The 17935-nt window shown below is 56.2% G+C and overlaps 1 protein-coding gene across 1 annotated transcript; it reads left to right on the plus strand.

Annotated features, from left to right (window-relative positions):
- The first annotated feature begins 394 nt into the window (after positions 1-394).
- Positions 395-16025, plus strand: CHRNB4 (cholinergic receptor nicotinic beta 4 subunit). The gene is made up of 6 exons (XM_027068336.2): positions 395-559; positions 4498-4646; positions 10670-10714; positions 10817-10926; positions 11818-12766; positions 15623-16025. The coding sequence occupies exons 1-6, from the start codon at positions 505-507 to the stop codon at positions 15761-15763; spliced, it is 1449 nt and encodes a 482-aa protein (XP_026924137.2). The 5' UTR covers positions 395-504; the 3' UTR covers positions 15764-16025.
- Positions 16026-17935: the final 1910 nt, after the last annotated feature.

The following is a 17935-nucleotide window of genomic DNA, read 5'->3' on the forward strand; positions in this document are numbered from 1 at the left end:
ACACTTTTCCTGAGCGCCCCTTTCCTCCCCCCCCCCCCCCACGCCCGCGTCTGCAGAGAGCTGAGCCCCACTCCCGCCAGCTCACTCTCTACTCCCTGCAACCCTCCTTCCTTCCGGCAAACCCCAGGGGTAGGACCCTCCTGGACCACAACCACATTCCCCAACAACGCAGGGACCCCGCGCAAACGTCCCCTGGTCTCCCCACCGCACGAGCGGGGCGGGCGGAGTCCGACCCGCCTCGCGCGGGGAAGGCTACGCCGCGGGCGCTGCGGGAAGCCGGGTGGGGGCGACCACCCGCGGCCGCAGGTCCCGGAGCGCGAGCCGGCCCCGCCCCTCCCGGGTGGGCGGGGCTCGGCCGGGCTCTCCGCTGGGTCCTAGTGCCCGCCGGCGGCGCCGTCAGACTCCGAGGCCGGCACCCGCGCTCCCTGGCTGCTCGCGGCTCTCCCGCGCCCGGGTGGTCCGACAGCTGGGCTCGCCGAGGCTGCCTCTCGGCCCCCGCCCGCCATGAGGAGTGCGCAGCCCCTGGTCCTTTTTTCCCTGGTTGCCCTTTGCCGGCGCGGTGAGTCTTTTTCGGGAAAGGAGGGAGGGGCGCCCGGGTCCTATGGCCACAGGTGGGAGGAAGGGGAGGGTGCCGGCGCCCGGGGGAGCGGCCGGAGGTCGTCCCGGCCGGACGGGAGCCCGGGCGGGGTGAGCCCACTGGCCGAGGCCTCGGGGGCGGGCCAGGGCGGTGGGTCTGTGAGGTTTGGGGCGGGGCGGGGTGGGGGGAGGGGGGGGTTGTGCACCTGCCCGGGCAGCCTCCGCGGCGAGTACCTTTGGGCTGAGCCGGGACCGAGTGGCACGGGCCCTGCACCAGCGCGAGGGGAGGCTGCGGGCCACCGATTTCAGGTCCCAACAGGCTCGTCGCCTGCCAGGTGTAGACGCCAGGGAGCACACCCCGCTGCTCGGCCTTGAGAGGGGCTCCCTGCCGTTAGGGTAGAGATCAGGGAAACTCAGCCCAGGCGGGAAGGGACTTGCCCAAATCTCCAGACTTGCCCAAAATCTCCAGTTTTGCAGTTGCGGGGAGGGTCTCCCAAGAAACACACTTTTAAGACACCACTGTTCCTGGTTACCGACCCTTGGGGCTGGGCTGGCTTGGATTGGACAGGGTCAGGCTGGGTCAGGCTGGCAAAGTGGACCCTCTCCAGTCTCTGACGCCTGAAGGGGAGACCCAAACAGCCCTTCCCAGGCAGAGTCCAGATGTGATTTGGACTGCCTTCTCTGGGCCTCAGTTCCCCCACCTGAGTTCCAACGACTCTTTCAGCTCCTATCGCCCCACCCAAGCTTGTCCTCTGAGCCCTAGTTAGCCTAGAAAACCAGGACTACACCTTCCTCGGACAGAGACACCCCACTGGGGTGGGGTGGGGAGAGGACACACAAGCTCCTATAAGGAAACGAAGTTCTCGCCAAAGGTGGTGTCGCCCCTCAATGTGTCTGTCTGGGCTCCGTCACCACTTGCTGGGTGATCCCATGCCATTCCCTTCTCTGGGCCTCAGTTTCCCCATCTGTTCTATAGGGATAATACACCTTGCCTACATACTTGAGGACTCGGGTGTGTCGGCTGCTTCTTAAGCATGGTCCTGGGGCCACCTGCATCAGAATTACCCCGTGCAGATTCTTGGGCCCCACCCTAGCCTCACAGCATCAGAATCTCTGGAAATGGAGGCAGGGAACCTGCCTTTATACAAGCATCCAGGTGATTCTTACACATGACTGGAGAAGCTACTGATAATATATGGTGAGCTTTTTGTAAAAGGTAAAAACTTCGATCTTTTTTTAAAAAATCTATGGCCACGTTTTAAAAATACAAATCTCTTGTTCCTTTCGTCACTTAAGACCACACGCCCCAAACTGAAAATCACTCTGCCTTTTGGATGCCAACTTGCCAAGGGTATGCTGTTGGTCTTTTCTTCCTTCCCTAGTTTGTATCCAAACGGTAGGTGTTATCTTTTCAGTTTTCCTATATTAGATTTTTAAATCAAGCTTTGTCGACCTGTATACACATTCAACAGAGTCTGGAATTCTAGCTACGGCTTCCTCTCAGACTTTAAGTCCCTTTCTGCTCTGGATCAGTGTTTCCAGGAAAGGCCTCGGAAGGCCAGGCCCTGGACAGAGACAGGTCAGGCCTCGACTCATCAGAATCACTGGGTCATGACCGACCCCTAGTGGTGGCTTCTCTGGTTAACAGGGTATGCCCCAGGGCTGGGAGGTGACCCCCCAATGGTGCCCTGGAGGCTTCCACTCATTCTGGACCACCATTGTCATGTAGGGGTGAGAGGTCAGTCCCTTGTCCTTTGAACTCAGAGGCAGAAAAAAACAGAGTGGAAAACCTAAATATGTGTTGTTCTGGGCTCCCACAGACTTTTGGGGAGTACAGTCCAGCCCACAGCAGCCCTGCTGGTCATTCCCACCCCCTCCTACACACTCACACATACAAGCGCAAACACAGGCATGGGCATGAACACACACTCGGCTTTGGTTACCAATAGGGCCTCTGCAGGGGCAGTCTCCTTTGGGGGGAATTAGCGAGGGCAGGAAAGAAGGCACTGGGGGCAGGAAAGAAGGCACTGGGGGCAGGGAGGCCCCCTTCTCTGAAAGAGGCTCTGAGACCTGGCTCTGCCTCTGACTTGCTGGGGCTTCCCCTCCGTGGTCTTAGTTTCCCCAGTTGAGAACCAGGGAATTGGACTATATGCTCTAAGGTGTTCAAAACCTTTAGCCCATCCTCAAGACTGGGGAGGGTCTTTCAGGCCAGCTGAATGCCCAGGAGGCAACACAGCCCCAAAGGGGAGCAGCCGGGCTCAGAGCTGGAGTACAAGCCCCCACAGCCCACAGAGCAGCACTGGCCTGTCAGGAACCCGGTGGACCAGCCTCCTGGGGCTGCAGAGATGTGGGTTCCAGCGTCCCCATCCTGTAGGACCTGGAGCTGCAGATTATGACCCCAGAACTGCCTCAGAAATGCCAGATGGGCTTAAGCAAGTGATACCCCCCCCCCCAGCTTTCTGAAATGACAGGTCAGCCCAAAGATACCTACTAAAGAGGGGCTCTGGGAGGGACAGAGCTTTAGCCTGGGGCTACAGACTGGCTTCCAGGGTATTCAAACAGCTGGCCTCTGGGAGGGGTCAAGGGTTTGAGAGGCAGAGCTCAGAATCTAGGCCAAGCATCCAGAGGACCCCCTCTGGACAGCCCCAGGCAGTCTGGGGGAGGGATGGCGGGTAGCAGGTGCACCCGGGAGCATCTTTCACGAGGCACTAAATATTGCATGTGCTCCAGATAGGCAGCGACTTGGAAAGTGCACAGAGCAGACTGGAGTGGTGGCTGCTCCCCAGGCCACGTGTCCAGCCCAACCCCCACCCAGGAGTCCACCTCAGACTTGCTTAGCGGGCAATTCACACCACGGGCCCACTGGCCCCACCCAGAGGGAGGGATTTGGCAAAAAGCCAGCACGCCCTGCAGAGAAGGATGTAATCTGAATCCCACCCTGAGGAGACCCAGCCCCTCCTGGCAGCCTCACTCCCACCTCTTTCGCCTCCCTGTTCCCCAGTCCTCCTCCCACCTGCCCTCCAGCCCCTACTCTGCTTCCTCTGCACAACTCCTCCTCTTTCCCTGCTGCTCTCCTGCTCCAGTGTCCTCGACCTTCCTCAGAGTCTCTTTCCAGGGCACCACCCCCACCTCGGCCCATTGCTGACACATTCTCCCAGATGCCACAGTAAACAAGACCAAGTCCTGGAACCTCACCTTCACTCCCAGACGTGTGAAGGAGTTGGGACAAAGACCCACATACCGCTTGGCAAGAGATCTAGGGCCGCGGGGGCTCAGGGGGGCCCATGGATAGGCCAGGCTTCCTGCAGGAGGCTGCATTCCCCGCGTCTTAATTACGGCTCTGAACCCAGGCCTCTCCTTTGAGCTCCAGGCCAGGAGCCAAAGGGACCCCGACATTCGCTGTTTTAAAGGCACTTTGCACCCTGAAGGTCTGAACTCAGGAAATATCCCGTAGTCAGCCCTGCTCTCTCCTTGTGAAGGCACCACCGTCCACCACACTCTGCACATAGAGCCCATAGTAACATCTCCCCTCCACTGCGCTGGAAGCTGAGGCGGGAGTCATTTCTGGTTTTCTGCTTGCTGTTACCGAGGCACGTAACACGGTACCTGGCACAAGACAGGAGGGGCGGGCGGGGAGGATGGACGCTTGGAGGCACCCAGTTTCTGGACTAACCATCTGCGTGCGGGCTGCCATTCATCCCAGAGGGAGGTGGGAGAGGAAGAGGCAGCTCACGGGGGGGACAGAGCTGAGCTCCACCTTGGATGCACGGGGTCCCGTGGAGGGGCGGGCCTGCCAGCACCTTGCCGCTTTGGCCAGCCCGGAGGGCACCTGCACGCCCTGGCCCAGAGCTGGCCCCTTCACCGCCAGGACCGGCATCAGCACGCTCAGGGCCCAGCAGGGCTGACTGTGTGTGTTCCCAGGGGACTGCCGCGTGGCCAATGCAGAGGAGAAGCTCGTGGACGACCTTCTGAACAAGACCCGCTACAATAACCTGATCCGCCCGGCCACCAGCTCTGCCCAGCTCATCTCCATCCAGCTCCAGCTCTCCCTGGCCCAGCTCATCAGCGTGGTAGGTGCCCACAGCGATGGCTCCGCAGCCCCGGCTCCAGGCACAGGAGGGGGGCGGGGGGCAGAGCCGAGCCAGAGGGCGCAGGGTTTCACCTCCAGCTTTCCCAGACTCGTAGACAAGCTCAGATTATTCATCCGCTCCTATTCCACATGCATAAATTAAGGAATCTGCCTAAACTCAGAAGGTCCCGACTGCCTCTAAGTCATGACTTTTTTGTTCCAGTCTGTGCCTTTGTGTGTGTTCTTTCTGCTGGGCGTGCCCTGCCGGTCTGTGCACACTAGTCCACAGCTTGGAGCCACCTGCTAGCCCATGATCTCTATATTGATGACAGTGCCTTAACTCCCCAGTCACAGGACATCCGAGTACAAGTGGCTAAAACAGTAAGGACAACCCAAGAAAAGAGCAGGCCAATGGTGTCAATGTCAGTGTCAGAACCCGAGGCTGCTGTCCGTGATGGCAGGATTCTGTGATTCTGTTTCTCCCCCATGATCGTAAGATTGTGGCCACCACTCCAAACAGAAGATCCTCACATGATAACATCTGTGGTGGATCCTTTCTTGGGTGTCGTTTTCAGTCTGAGGAAAACAGTCCCAGAGACCTGCCCTGGAGGCACCCGGGGCTACAGCTCATGCCTGGGCCTTACCCAGAGTTGGCTAAGACTTGTGGATACATGGCAAGGAGGCTGCAGAAGGGTCCGTGAAGCTCATGAGTGTCCAACATCTAACAAAGTCATGGTTTTGTTAACAAAGGAGATGTGGAGGAGGAACGACCGTTGGGTAGACAGCCAACGGGCTTGCCATTAGCAGATGGGCCTCCAGCATGGCCAGAAACTCCTCCTCGTCCTTGAAGCTCTACCCTATTATCGCCTCCCCTGGCCTGTTCAATAGATGACCTCACATTCCCCCACTTGTTGGGGGAGGCGGGAGCTGGGCTGTGGGAACTGCCTGCAGAGGCCCAGGTTGGACAGGACCAGCTGCTGTATGGGCCCAGCCAAGTGGGCGAGAGTCCGGACAGAGGAGGGCAGCTGTGCAGCCCTGGAAAGGAGGAACGGGTTGCAGAGTTCACAAGTAGGTTGTCAGCTCTTGATGTGTGGGTGTGGGGCAGGCGTAGGGGTGCTGAGGAGGCTGAGGTATCAGGGAGCTCCCCTTCCCCTCCCTGGCCTCTGAGCTGGGGGTGTCCAAAGGAACCATGGTCCACAGTGAACCTTCCCTGTGTGGCCCTTCCCGCGTCCCCACCCACGGGCTTGGACCCTGTCCCGAGCAGTAGCTCTGAGGGGAGCATTGTAAGGCGCTGTGTCCGGTCATGGGAAGGAGATAATCGAGGGGCTGAACCTCCTGGGGACAGGTGGCTGCCTTCTCTCTCCCGAGCACAACCGGCCCCCACAAACCCGGCCCCTCCAAGCAGAGCCCTGGGAGGAAGCACAGCCCGAGAATGGGGGAAGGACAGAAAGCCTCTCTGTCCTTCCTCCCTCCGCAGGCCGACTGAAAAGAATAAGGGCTTCAGGCCAGGCCCAGGCTGGTGTCTGTTACTGTCCAGCCAAGGGCTTTTTGCGTAATGGGGTGAGCCCAGCTGCCACCTTGCAGCTGTTGCCCTGGTTAGGGGAAGCAGGCAGGTGGCTCTGGTCATGCCTCCAGGCTAAGGCTGCCCCCTGCCAGATCTACTCCGTGGGCCCTGTGACATAACAGAAGTTACCAGAAGGAGGGGACACAGCCTCCAGCCCTACGCCTAGGAGTGTCCCCCTGTGTGCTGTTATCACCCTGAAAGCTGTGCACAGAACGAATATTCAGTTCTAGGGGTTTTACCTTCTGTATTCCAGGGTCTGGCTTTCGAGGAGGGAGGATTATGGGCACGACCAGTTTAAAGACGGCAGTTTCTAGAGGGAAAGCAAGGAGTATGTGTTGGGTGAGGCGGGCAGGTCCTCAGCAGCAGCTCCCTGGGGTGGCCGGGGTCTTGAGCTGGTATCCTCAGGTGTGTTCAGCAGCCACTGGGGAGTGAACAGGAGTGAGGGACAGGAAGAGGTCCATGACAACTTTCTGAGTGATACGTCTTGAAAGGAGATGGGCTGTGTGGGTAATATGTTTGTTAAAAGCATCACACTGTACACTTAAGACCTGTGCGTTTCACGGTGTGTAAATTATGCCTCAACTTCAAACAAAAATGTTTTAAAAGACACCTTGTCCATGAGAACAACTAGGAAAGCTGTACAAAAATGCCTCCCCCTGCAAAAAACCGTCTGAAGTTCTTGAGAGCTCAGCCAGGACTTGAGGAACCAGGTTCTGGGAGGTGACCCTTCGGTCTCTGGTACTTTTCCCCACATACGAAGAGAAGAGCGGTAAACAGCCCAGGGCTGAGGGGCTAAGAGGTTGGAAGCCAAGCTGAATGTCTGGTGCTCTCACAGGGCTAGGGGACACATGCCAGAGTTTGAGCCCCATGAGATGGGGAGATGAGGCCTTGGTGGAGACCCTGCAAAGACCACCCATAAGAGTACAAATGAATCAAAAATAGACCAGACCTCGCAAAAACTAACCCTGCTTTGAACCAGCTCAGTCACAAACTAGATTAAGATGATCTACTCCTCCTGTAACTGCCTGCCAATAAGCCAAAGTCAGTACTCCCTGGAGGCATATAAAGTCAGATAAAAATGGACCAGGTACACAAAAAGACAAGATGAAATAAGAAAAGACAGAAAAAAGAAGATAATGGAAACAGACCCACAGATGATTCAGATATTGGGCTGATCAGGCACAGACTTTAAAACAACTCCCATTAGCACAGCAAATTTTATGTTATGTGTATTTTACCACTATTAAAAATAAATAATAAAGAAATTTAACACTAGGTTAATTTTTCTAAGTAAATAAATATTCTTAAAAGGAAAATAATACTTATACCTCCAAGAAAATTATAATATGGAGAATTTAAAATTCATTACGTGGTTTTTTTTTTCTTAAAGATTTTGTTATCTTTCAGTAATCTCTACACCCAACGTGTAGAATTACTTAATCTGAAACTTACAACTCCAAGATCAGGAGTCGCACACTCCACCGACTGAGAGCCAGGCACCCCCATTGGATGAGTTTAATAGCAGATTGGTAATGTAGCACAGGAGAAGGTTAATGAACTGGAGGAGAGGCAAATAGCAAATAAATCAACAAATGACAGAAAAAAAGGATGGAAAACACAGAAAAGAATATAATGCAGTACACGAAAAAAGGGTCAGTTCTATCACATGTATTTGGAGTTACAGGAGAAGTGAAAATAAAGAATAAGACAGAAACAGTGTGTGAGTGACGCTGGCAGAATTTTCCAAAACTGGCCAAGGACATGAGGCTACAGATTCAAGAGTCTCTGTGAACCCCATGAGGGATAAATGTAAAGAAAACCATGCCCAGGTTCATCTTACTCCAACTCCCAACAACCAAAGACAAAGAGAAAAACATAAAAGTGGTCCCCGCAGGGAGGATGGGGGCAGGGTGGGGGCAATAATAACACCAACAGATAAAATCGGAAGCCAGGAAACTGAATGACATCTTAAAAGTGTTGCAAGAAAAAAAACAGCATGCCTAGAAGTGGATACCCAGTAAGAACTTCAAAAATGAGGGTTAAGTAAAGATGTTTTCTGAGCAAAAAATAGAGAATTTAACATAAGAAGACCCAATATAAAGGAGGCATTAACCATAAAGGAAAATGACCCCAGAAGGAAACACAGAAATGTAGGAAAGGATGAGCACAACAGAAAGTGTAAATGTATGGGAGAATTTAAATTAATATTGACAGTATAAAACAATAACTCACAAGGTTGTAATTAAATACAGAAATTAAATAATGACAACATTAACCCACAAGTCAGAAGGGGACAGATGGAGCTGAAATGTTCTAAAGTTCTTGCCCCTGTTCTGGAAGTGGTAATCACTAATCTATATTAGATTCTAACACATCAGGTACATGTGTATTGTAGTCACCAGGGTAACTACTAAGAGTCATGGAGTGCCTGGGTGGCTCAGTTGGTTGAGCGTCCGACTTCGGCTCAGGTCAGGATCTTGTGGTTCATGAGTTCGAGCCCCACGTCAGGCTGTGTGCCAACAGCTCAGAGCCTGGAGCCTGCCTAGGATTCTGTGTCTCCCTCTCTCTCTGCCCCTCCCCTGCTCGCACTCTGTCTCTCTTTCTCTCAAAAATAAATAAAAACATATACAAAATTTAAAAAAAATAAGAGTCATGTTAATATACAGAGAAAATGGCATAATAAAATAATTAAAATACAGCAAGAAAAAGAAAAGGGAATGTACAGGAAATAGATGGTAGGTTTAAACCCAAATATAACCAGCACTACATTAAACGTAAATGGTCTAAATACTCTAAGTAAAACAAGACAACTGGCACGCATCCTTCTCTTGCTTCTTCCCACTTCTGGAATGTGGACACAATGGTTGGAGCTCTAGCAGCCATGCACTGGACCATGCCTGGACCATGCACTCTAGGTGTAGTAGAGAAGAGAGTTGGAAGGAACATGGGTATCTAAGGATTCTGTAGAGCAAAACCACTATATATGTCCAAACTGTAAACTTTCTCTAAGCCAGTGTTACCCTGGGTCTCTGTTAGTCACAGTTGAAACTCATCCTACTGATATCTTTACCCAGGTGGGGGTTCAGGAAAGGCTCTTTGCAGAAGTGACTCCCAAGCTGAGATCAAGGTGCTAGAAGTTATCTTGGTGAAGAGAAGGCAGGGAAAATGGTATAGATTGTAAACACATTCACAGGGGGAAGGAAGGCCAGGGGGTGGGCAGAGCACAGAATAAAGGGGCATGGGGAGGTGAAATGGGGCTGAGACAGTTGGCAAGGCCTTGCAGACCCTCTGGAGGAGTTAGATTCTTATTATGTATGTGAAAGAAGCCACAGAAGTGACTCGAGCAGGGACAGGATTGAGAGGGAAAGTTTACCTGGCTACACAGGGAGGACGGATGTTGGGAGTGCGGGGTGCAGAATAGACACAGACTACTTGGGAGGGTCTTACGGTGGTCTAGGTGAGAGATGGATTATGGTGGTCTGAATTATTGTGGTAGGACTCTTATGCCCTTCAGAAAATATTCACCAAGTATCTGACACATCCCAGGCAGCCCTCCAGGTGCCCTCTGTCCTCAAGGAACTTAAATTCTATGGCAGAGAGCACACACATAGATGGCATCCAGCAGCCATGGTGTCCAGAGCCATGAAGAAAAATAAAGCAGGGTAAGAGGGAGAGAGACAAGGTTCTGTGTTGTGCAGGAAGGTCAGGGAGGACCTGAAGAAAGTGAGGACATTAGCTGCCTGGGTTTCCAGAAAGAGGGAACAGCAGGAGCAAAGAAAGAAGCTGAAGCAGAATGAGCAGATGGGAGGGCATGAGGTTCTAGAGCTGAGGGAGGAGGGCGGGGAGGCAGACGGAGCAGGATGTTGGCTTTTACTTTGCGTGGGATGAGAGGGAGTGCAGGGTTTCAGTGGAGCAACAGTCTGAGACGTTGAGAAGAACCTTTTAAAAGCATCACCCTGGGGGCACCTGGGTGGCTCACTCAGTTAAGTGTCCGACTCTTGATCTCTGCTCAGGTTGTAGTCTCGGGGCCATGAGTTCAAGCCCCGCGTTGGGCTCCATGCTGGGCATGAGGCCTACTTAAAGAAGAATAACAATAAGAATAAAAAGGATAGCCCCGGCTTCTGAGTAGAGGCTAAAGGCAGGCTGGGGCAGAGCAGGAGGACCAGAGGGAGGCCACTAGAGTAGTCCAGGTGACAGATGGTGGTGGCAGCCAAGACAGGAAGAAGCAGACCAGTCTGGCTTGTGGGGGTCATGGCTGGGGGTGCCATTCACGGGGAAGGCAATGCCAGTGGACGACCAGATCTGGGTGACCGTCACAAGCTTAGTCTCAGACACGCTGGGTGTGAAACCCTTCTGAGCCACCCGAGAGGTGGTGCGGCTGGTGGGGGGGGAGCTCACACAGCCCTGGAGCGAGCGTGAGGCCCCTACCGGCGAACTCATAGCCCCGTTTCCCTCCCCAGAATGAGCGGGAACAGATCATGACCACCAACGTCTGGCTGAAACAGGTAAGTGTCCTCCAGGCCCCGCAGCACGGGGGGCATTTCCTCCAGGGCCGCCTCTCGGTGGCTCCGGACCTCCAAGTGACAGGGCCTTGCCTGCCTGCCCAGGAGTGGACCGACTACCGCCTGGCCTGGAACAGCTCCCGCTACGAAGGCGTGAACATCCTGAGGATCCCTGCAAAGCGCATCTGGCTGCCTGACATTGTGCTTTACAACAAGTGAGTGGCAGGGTTGCCGAGGCGGCGAGGGCCAGGCCGGGGCAGCAGCCCCAGCCTCTGGGGGTCGGCAGGTCGTGAGTCAGCCCCGGGCCTCAGCTGTGCTTCCCTCGCTCCTCTAGGCTGTGAGGCTGGAAGAGGAATTAGAATGAGCAGAGCCGGTACCCTCTGTCACCAGCGGGGAATTGGAGGCCCAGAGAAGGGGAGGGCCTCGCTCGCTCATCCAGCACAGCTGGGGGGCCAGGGCTGGCATCTGCACCCCACCCCAGGGCTCTTCCTGCCCTCCATACTGTCTCGTTGACCCTCAGTTGCTTTGTCAACGTTGGGCATTGGTAGCATTGGCTGACGATGCGTAAATAGCGTACAGGGAGCAAGAGACTCTTGTGAGGTCAGTGTTACCAGTGGAGGCACGAAACACGTTTGTGGTCTGGGGACAACAGACCTGAGTTGGGATCCTAGCTGGTAGTCTCACTTCACTTCCCTGAGCCTCGGTTTTCCCATCTGTAAAATGGGGTAACCACAAAACCCAGCTCCTTGCTGTGAGGCTCACTCAGCTCATGCACGTGAAGACCCCAGCCGGGGTGGGGAGTGACGGGGGTGGGGGGGGGGAGGTGGGGAGTGACGGGGGTTGGGGGGGGAGGTGGGGAGTGACGGGAAGTGGGGGGGTGGGAGTGACGGGGGGTGGGGGGGTGGGGAGTGACGGGGGTGGGGTGGGGAGTGATGGGGGTGGGGGTGGGGTGGGGAGGGCCTTCTGGAAGGCGGCCTCTTCGGTGAGGGCACCAGAGGCTGGAAGGAAGGATGACCGGTGAGAAACGATCCTCAGGGCCTGTGGGCGAGTTCTGAGAGAAGGCCAGGCCTGCGGACTTCACACCGTTCTCCTGTCCACGCCTCTAGCGCCGACGGGACCTACGAGGTGTCCCTCTACACCAACGTGGTGGTCCGCTCCAACGGCAGCATCTTCTGGCTGCCTCCCGCCATCTACAAGAGCGCCTGCAAGATCGAGGTGAAGCACTTCCCCTTCGACCAGCAGAACTGCACCCTCAAGTTCCGTTCCTGGACCTACGACCACACGGAGATCGACATGGTTCTCAAGTCGCCCACGGCCAGCATGGACGACTTCACCCCCAGCGGCGAGTGGGACATCGTGGCGCTGCCGGGGCGAAGGACGGTGAACCCGCGGGACCCCAGCTACGTGGACGTCACCTACGACTTCATCATCAAGCGCAAGCCCCTCTTCTACACCATCAACCTCATCGTCCCCTGCGTGCTCATCACCTCGCTGGCCATCCTCGTCTTCTACCTGCCGTCCGACTGCGGCGAGAAGATGACGCTGTGCATCTCCGTGCTGCTGGCGCTCACCGTCTTCCTGCTGCTCATCTCCAAGATCGTGCCGCCCACCTCGCTGGACGTGCCGCTCATCGGCAAGTACCTCATGTTCACCATGGTGCTGGTCACCTTCTCCATCGTCACCAGCGTGTGCGTGCTCAACGTGCACCACCGCTCGCCCGGCACCCACACCATGGCGCCCTGGGTCCGCCGCTGCTTCCTACGCCAGCTGCCCACCTTCCTGTTCATGAAGCGCCCGGACAGCAGCCCTGCGAGGGCCCCCCGGCCCGGCCAGCTTCGCCTGACCAGGCTCGAGGCCGCCAGCACCTCCAGCCTCTGCGGGAGCTCCACGTGCTCTGCGGCTCCCCAGTCCCCGGGCGGCTCGGGCTCCCGCACCGCAGGCCTCCAGGATTTCCGGCCAAGGTCTTCCGGGAGGTTCCAGCAGGATGTGCAGGAGGCCTTGGAGGGCGTCAGCTTTATTGCCCAGCATATGAAGAGTGATGACCGAGACCAGAGTGTAAGTCCCTAGCCCGGTCCCTGTCCCTGCCGGTTCCCCACTCCCCGCAGCGCACTCACAGGGGACGAGAACCCCATCTCTGGGCTGGAGTACGGAGTCCCAAAGTGGCCTGAGTTTTATCACAGCTCCGTGCGTTGGGAAAGAGGAAGGAAGTACCAGGGCTCCCTTTTTGTTTCGGGGTCCCCAAAAGCAGACACTGAGGTGAGGGCCTGGACACACATTACCTGAGAAGTGAGCTCAGGAAGCACAGTGAGGAGGAGAGAGACTGCGGAGGGCGGGCCGGTCACTGGTTACTGCCCCGGGCTCTGGGGGCTCAGTCCACGGGAGGCCCTCTGAGGGGGCATCAGCACCCACCCCTAGGGCTGAGGGTGGCCCCAGGGCATCAACTCCCCATCGCTTCCAGGCTGTGCAGCCAGCAGCCCCGTGCTGGAGAAAGCCCCGGGACAGAGGAGAGGCAGGAGCCCCAAGTCAACCCCTTAGGGACGAGGGCGGGACAGACACCAAGGGCACCGGCTCCCATCCTCGTCCGGCTTGCCCAGAACCCCTACAAACACGAGGGCTTTCAGGAGTACAGAAACATCGATTAGAACGTTATCATCGCTACGTTAATAATGTAACGATGTCAGGTAGGGCGATGACAGTTACAGATTTTAAAAGGAGGTGAAGTTGACTTTCACAGGACAAAGCAACAGGCGCTAAAGCGTAGGCGTCTCAAGTGATTGCTCTGAACAGACGACACTTCACAGGATGACCCTGTGACAACCGAACGCAGAACGCGATGGCGACGGCTGGAGGTTGTCACACATCCCCACACATCCCACGGTGCTGGGAACATTCTCACTTCAACACCGTCTCAGACCAGGCTCTGAACAGGTCTGTACAACAGGCACACGGCTGCACAAACACAGAGGGCACATCCTAGTCTCACCTCCCACTGGCCGCACGCTCAAGGGACACGCTGGTCTCCAGTAGCACGAGGAGACAGGAGTAGGCCGGGAAAACTCCAAAATCACACTGTGAAACAGAAAGGAGAGAGTCGTAAGCAACAGAAAGCGGGACGTGAGCGCGAGCGGCTCGGCCTGGGGTCCTGGGCGTGAGAAACACAGCCCCGGCCCCGCTGACACGGAGCTACGTGTTCGCCGGATCCCACGAGGCCACGAGGCACACAGCCCGGTGCCTAAAGCTCCAGAGGAGCATCAGATTTCACCTCCTCAAAAATTAAGTTGATTGTGCTTCCTTTAAGACCACTGGGTGGCTCAGCATCACCTGATTTATTGGGTCCCAGATGTTAATACACAGCATGGGGCCCTGCTGGCTAAGTGAGAACCTCTGGGTGACTTTTCACAATTCGGGGCCACCCCCCACCCGGAGCCACGCTCTGAGTGAGCCAGGGCCTGTGTGGGAGGCACCCGGAGCCGGCATTTTAAAGCAGACCCCCAGAGATCCCGGTGTGCGTGCAAGTCAAGCAGCACTGGTCTCCCGTGCACCCGCCCTGAGTGCTCTCTTCTGAAGGTCTCGCCACCCCTGTGACACTCAGGGCCCTCTGGCCATTTCTAATTCAATTAATTAAAAGCCTCTTGTGGGGAGCAGCCAGGCAGGACCCACCATCATCGTGGGTCACTGAGCTGCAAGCACACACGAGGGGCCCTGCCAGGACCTGACAGGATCCCTTGGAAGTGGCACGTACTCCAACCTCATTTCACAAGGGGGAAAGCCGGGTTCAGAGAGGCTCACTGACTTGCCCGGGGTCACACAGCCGGCACAGGGCGGAGCCAGGCTCCGCTTGCAGATCTTTCTGACTCCTTCAACTTCCCTTCCCTGCACTGAGCACACGTGCGCTTACTGGGTGGTCCACGTTCTCATGCTGGGCTTTCTTCCCCCCCCGGGCACGGCCACCCCAAAGCCGCCCAGGCTGCACACCTCGTGCTCAGCACTCCTACCCGCCTGGTGACCAACTGGTCACTATAAATAGCACACAAATATAAAACGAGGGGAAAACACGCACACACTGAAAAAGAAGCCATCCGAAATTAGGGCTGTCAAAACGAAACCCAAGAAAGCCAGAGAGAGCCCGCCTGGAGAGCCACTGCTGTTGGGGACAGGCGGCGTGAGCGTGGCCGGGGTGTGGGGGCTGCCTGACACAGGGCTGTTCTGCAGGGTAGACGCACACCCCTGAGGCACCCGGACAAACTGGGTCACTGACGTCAGCTTGTCCGCTGCTGCCCACATTTCCAATCCCAGAGCCTCTGCTGGGTTCTGATCAGGCCGCTTTCCAGCAGGGAAGACAGGCCGAGTGGCCACACGGGCAAGCTGTGAGCCTGGGGCCGGGGGGAGGGGGCGTTCCGGGGGGACAGAGCAGGCCCCGGGTCCCCCAGGCAAAGGTGGCGGTGCCTCTGGAGGCCGGCAGGGTTCACAGCAGGCCCCACACCCCACGGCGGCTGAGGAGATTCAGTGGAGGTGGAGGCTGGGCCCCAGTCACAGGAACTAGTGAGCAGATTAAGCAGCAGGGCATCCAGGGGTCCTGCAGGCCCCACTGCCTGCCCCCCACGCAGCTCAGGGTGAACATAAGAGAGGGGGCCTTGCGTTCCCAGGCCGCGTCCCTCTTATTTACAACAGATTTGGGCTCTCGAGTCACAACGTGTGGTATTAATAACCTTTCTAGCCCAGGCTTCCTGGACAGTCGGGGGCCCTGCCATGCTGGGGGGAGGGGATTGAGGACCTGAGAGGCACAGAGGTGACTCCGGCTGCGGGGGGGGGGGGGGGGGGCCTTGCCCGATAGTGAGGGCCCAACTTGAACGAAGGGGCGGAAGCAGGGAGGTCTGGGCACCTGTAACCAGCCCCTCTGTCTGCCCACAGGTCGTTGAGGACTGGAAGTACGTGGCCATGGTGGTGGATCGGCTGTTCCTGTGGGTCTTTGTGGTTGTGTGTGTGCTCGGCACAGTGGGGCTCTTCCTACCTCCCCTCTTCCAGACCCACACACCTTCTGAGGGGCCCTAAGCTGCCCTGCGTGCCCCGGGGCCCCGGGGTCGTGGGGTGAGAGGACATGAGCGGCCACGTGGGCAGTTTCCTGCTTCCTCCTGAGTGACGGCTGAGGAGGCGCCAAGTACCTGAGTCCATCAGCCATCAGCCCCTTCAAACAGCCACGGTCGGGGGAGGACAGATGGGAGCCCTGGACTGTCCTCTCCGAAGGCCTTGGAGGAGCCCCAGCAAAGTGCGGCAGAAGGAGCTCGGCCAGGCTCCGTCCCCGCGCGCGGGGCATGAGGACCCGCTGTGTACCAGGAATCTTGCCATATCCCGCCCACCTCTCCACCCCCCCCATCACCCTCCACTCCCCCAGCCCGCGAGGCTCGCTGGTCTTCTCTCAGACCCTCCCGGCTCAAAGCCCTTGCATTTGCTGGACCTTCTACCCAGACCTTCCTCCCCCGGTGCCTCCCAAGCTCTGGCGGTGGCTGCACCGTCCAGGGCTCTGCTCCGTTCCACCCTTTGTGCCCCAGTCACCCCAGGTGCCTCGAGCCGTCCTCAGCTCATTGTCCACACGTCACCCGCTAGAGCATGAGCTCTGTCAGAGCAGGAACCTGGACCTTCGTTTGCGTGCACCATCCCCAGGGCCTCGGACGCGGCTCTGCACGCAGCAGGTGCTTAATAAATGTCTGTTGAGTGAATGGATGACTCCTATTCCTCCTTCAAGCTCCGATGCCCCTCCCCTGAGCAGCCACCCCTGGCTCCCCTCCTGAAACAATGGCCCTCCCCACAGCTCTGGTCACGTTCCGCTTTCTATCAAGGCCAGGTTCAGGGGTCTCGCTCCCAGATGCTCTGACTGGTCCTTCCACATACTGCTTTTGCCCAGTGCCTGGCACGTGACAGGCTCTTAAAGTATCCGTGGAATAGAGGAGGACTTTTAAAGATTCCATTTCTTAAATTACATAATAAAAGTGACTTTCTATGTATCGTTCTCTGAATGCTAACACGTGTGTAGATTCGTGTAATCAGGACGCAGGAGGGCCCCATCACCCAGACGCCTCCCTCCCTGCCAAGCCCCTAGCGACCACTGACGCCTCTCCATCCCTGGGGCTTGGTCCTTCCGAGAATGCCATTCCGATGAGTCATACGTGTGTAACCTCTAGAGAGTAAGCGGCTTCTGCCCCTCGGCATCATGGCCTCTTTGAGACTCAACCATGCTGCTGAGGGTAGCAAGGGTTCGCCCCTTCCTCTTGCGGAGCAGCACTCACTCCCTCCCGTGAGGGCCGAAGCACCAGCTTTTGGCAACTGCGAAAAGAGCCGCTATAAACATTCACGTGTGTGGGAGTTTGTGTGAAGCGGCGTTCTCATTCCTCAAGATAAATACCCAGGAGTGTGATCGCTGGGTTATATGGGGACGTACGTCTAACTGTCACTCTGTCACACTACCTTCTGGAGCAGCCGCACCAGTTGGCATCCCCACCAGCAAGGTGTGAGAGAGACGGCTGCTCTGGACCCTGGTCTGCCCTCCGTTTTGATTTATTTTCGCCATCGCAGTGGCTGCACACTGGTGCATCAGCCAGGTTTCCATTTGCTTTTCCCTAATGGCTGATACTGAACGGCTTTTCATGTGATCTATTTTATTTATTTAGCCTATGTATATCCTCTTTGGTGAAGTGTCCAATTCTTTTTTTGCTTATGGGCTTTAGTTATTTTAGTGTTGAGATTTTAAAAACAACTTTATTAAGGTATAACGTACATATTATAAAATTTGCCCATTTTAAGTGTGCAATTCAATGAGTTTTAGTAAGGTGATCACCATAATCCAGTTTTAGAACATTTGCACCCCCACCAAGACCCTCATACCTATCTATTCTTACTTCTGAGTTTTGAGGGCTCTTTATATCTACTGGGTACAAATCCCTGGTTGTATATCTGATTTGCAATCTTTTCCAAATGAAGGGGATTTTGCCCAGGGAATGAGAACGCTCCAAATGGGGGCCTCAGACATTGGCCCCAATTCTTATATTCTGAGTCCCGTAGGATGTCTCCTTTTGTTTGGTTTTAATGTGGGTAAGCAACCCATTCTGGACTCACCTGCAGGTGCCGGAGGTGGTCCGGCCCTGGGGGGGTGGTCCGGAGGCCTGGGGGGTCCGGAGGCCTGCTCACCGCAAGCCCTGAGGCAGCGCAGTGTCGACACGGAGGAGGCTC

This window comes from Acinonyx jubatus, chromosome B3 (genome assembly GCF_027475565.1).
Source record: "Acinonyx jubatus isolate Ajub_Pintada_27869175 chromosome B3, VMU_Ajub_asm_v1.0, whole genome shotgun sequence".
NCBI classification, from domain to species: domain Eukaryota; kingdom Metazoa; phylum Chordata; class Mammalia; order Carnivora; family Felidae; genus Acinonyx; species Acinonyx jubatus.

Coding starts and splice junctions, on each gene's coding strand:
- CHRNB4 (XM_027068336.2), top strand. CDS start 505: ATGAGGAGTGCGCAGCCCCTGGTCCTTTTTTCCCTGGTTGCCCTTTGC. Junction 10,927..11,817: donor GACATTGTGCTTTACAACAA/GTGAGTGGCAGG, acceptor CCACGCCTCTAG/CGCCGACGGGACCTACGAGG. Junction 12,767..15,622: donor GTGATGACCGAGACCAGAGT/GTAAGTCCCTAG, acceptor GTCTGCCCACAG/GTCGTTGAGGACTGGAAGTA.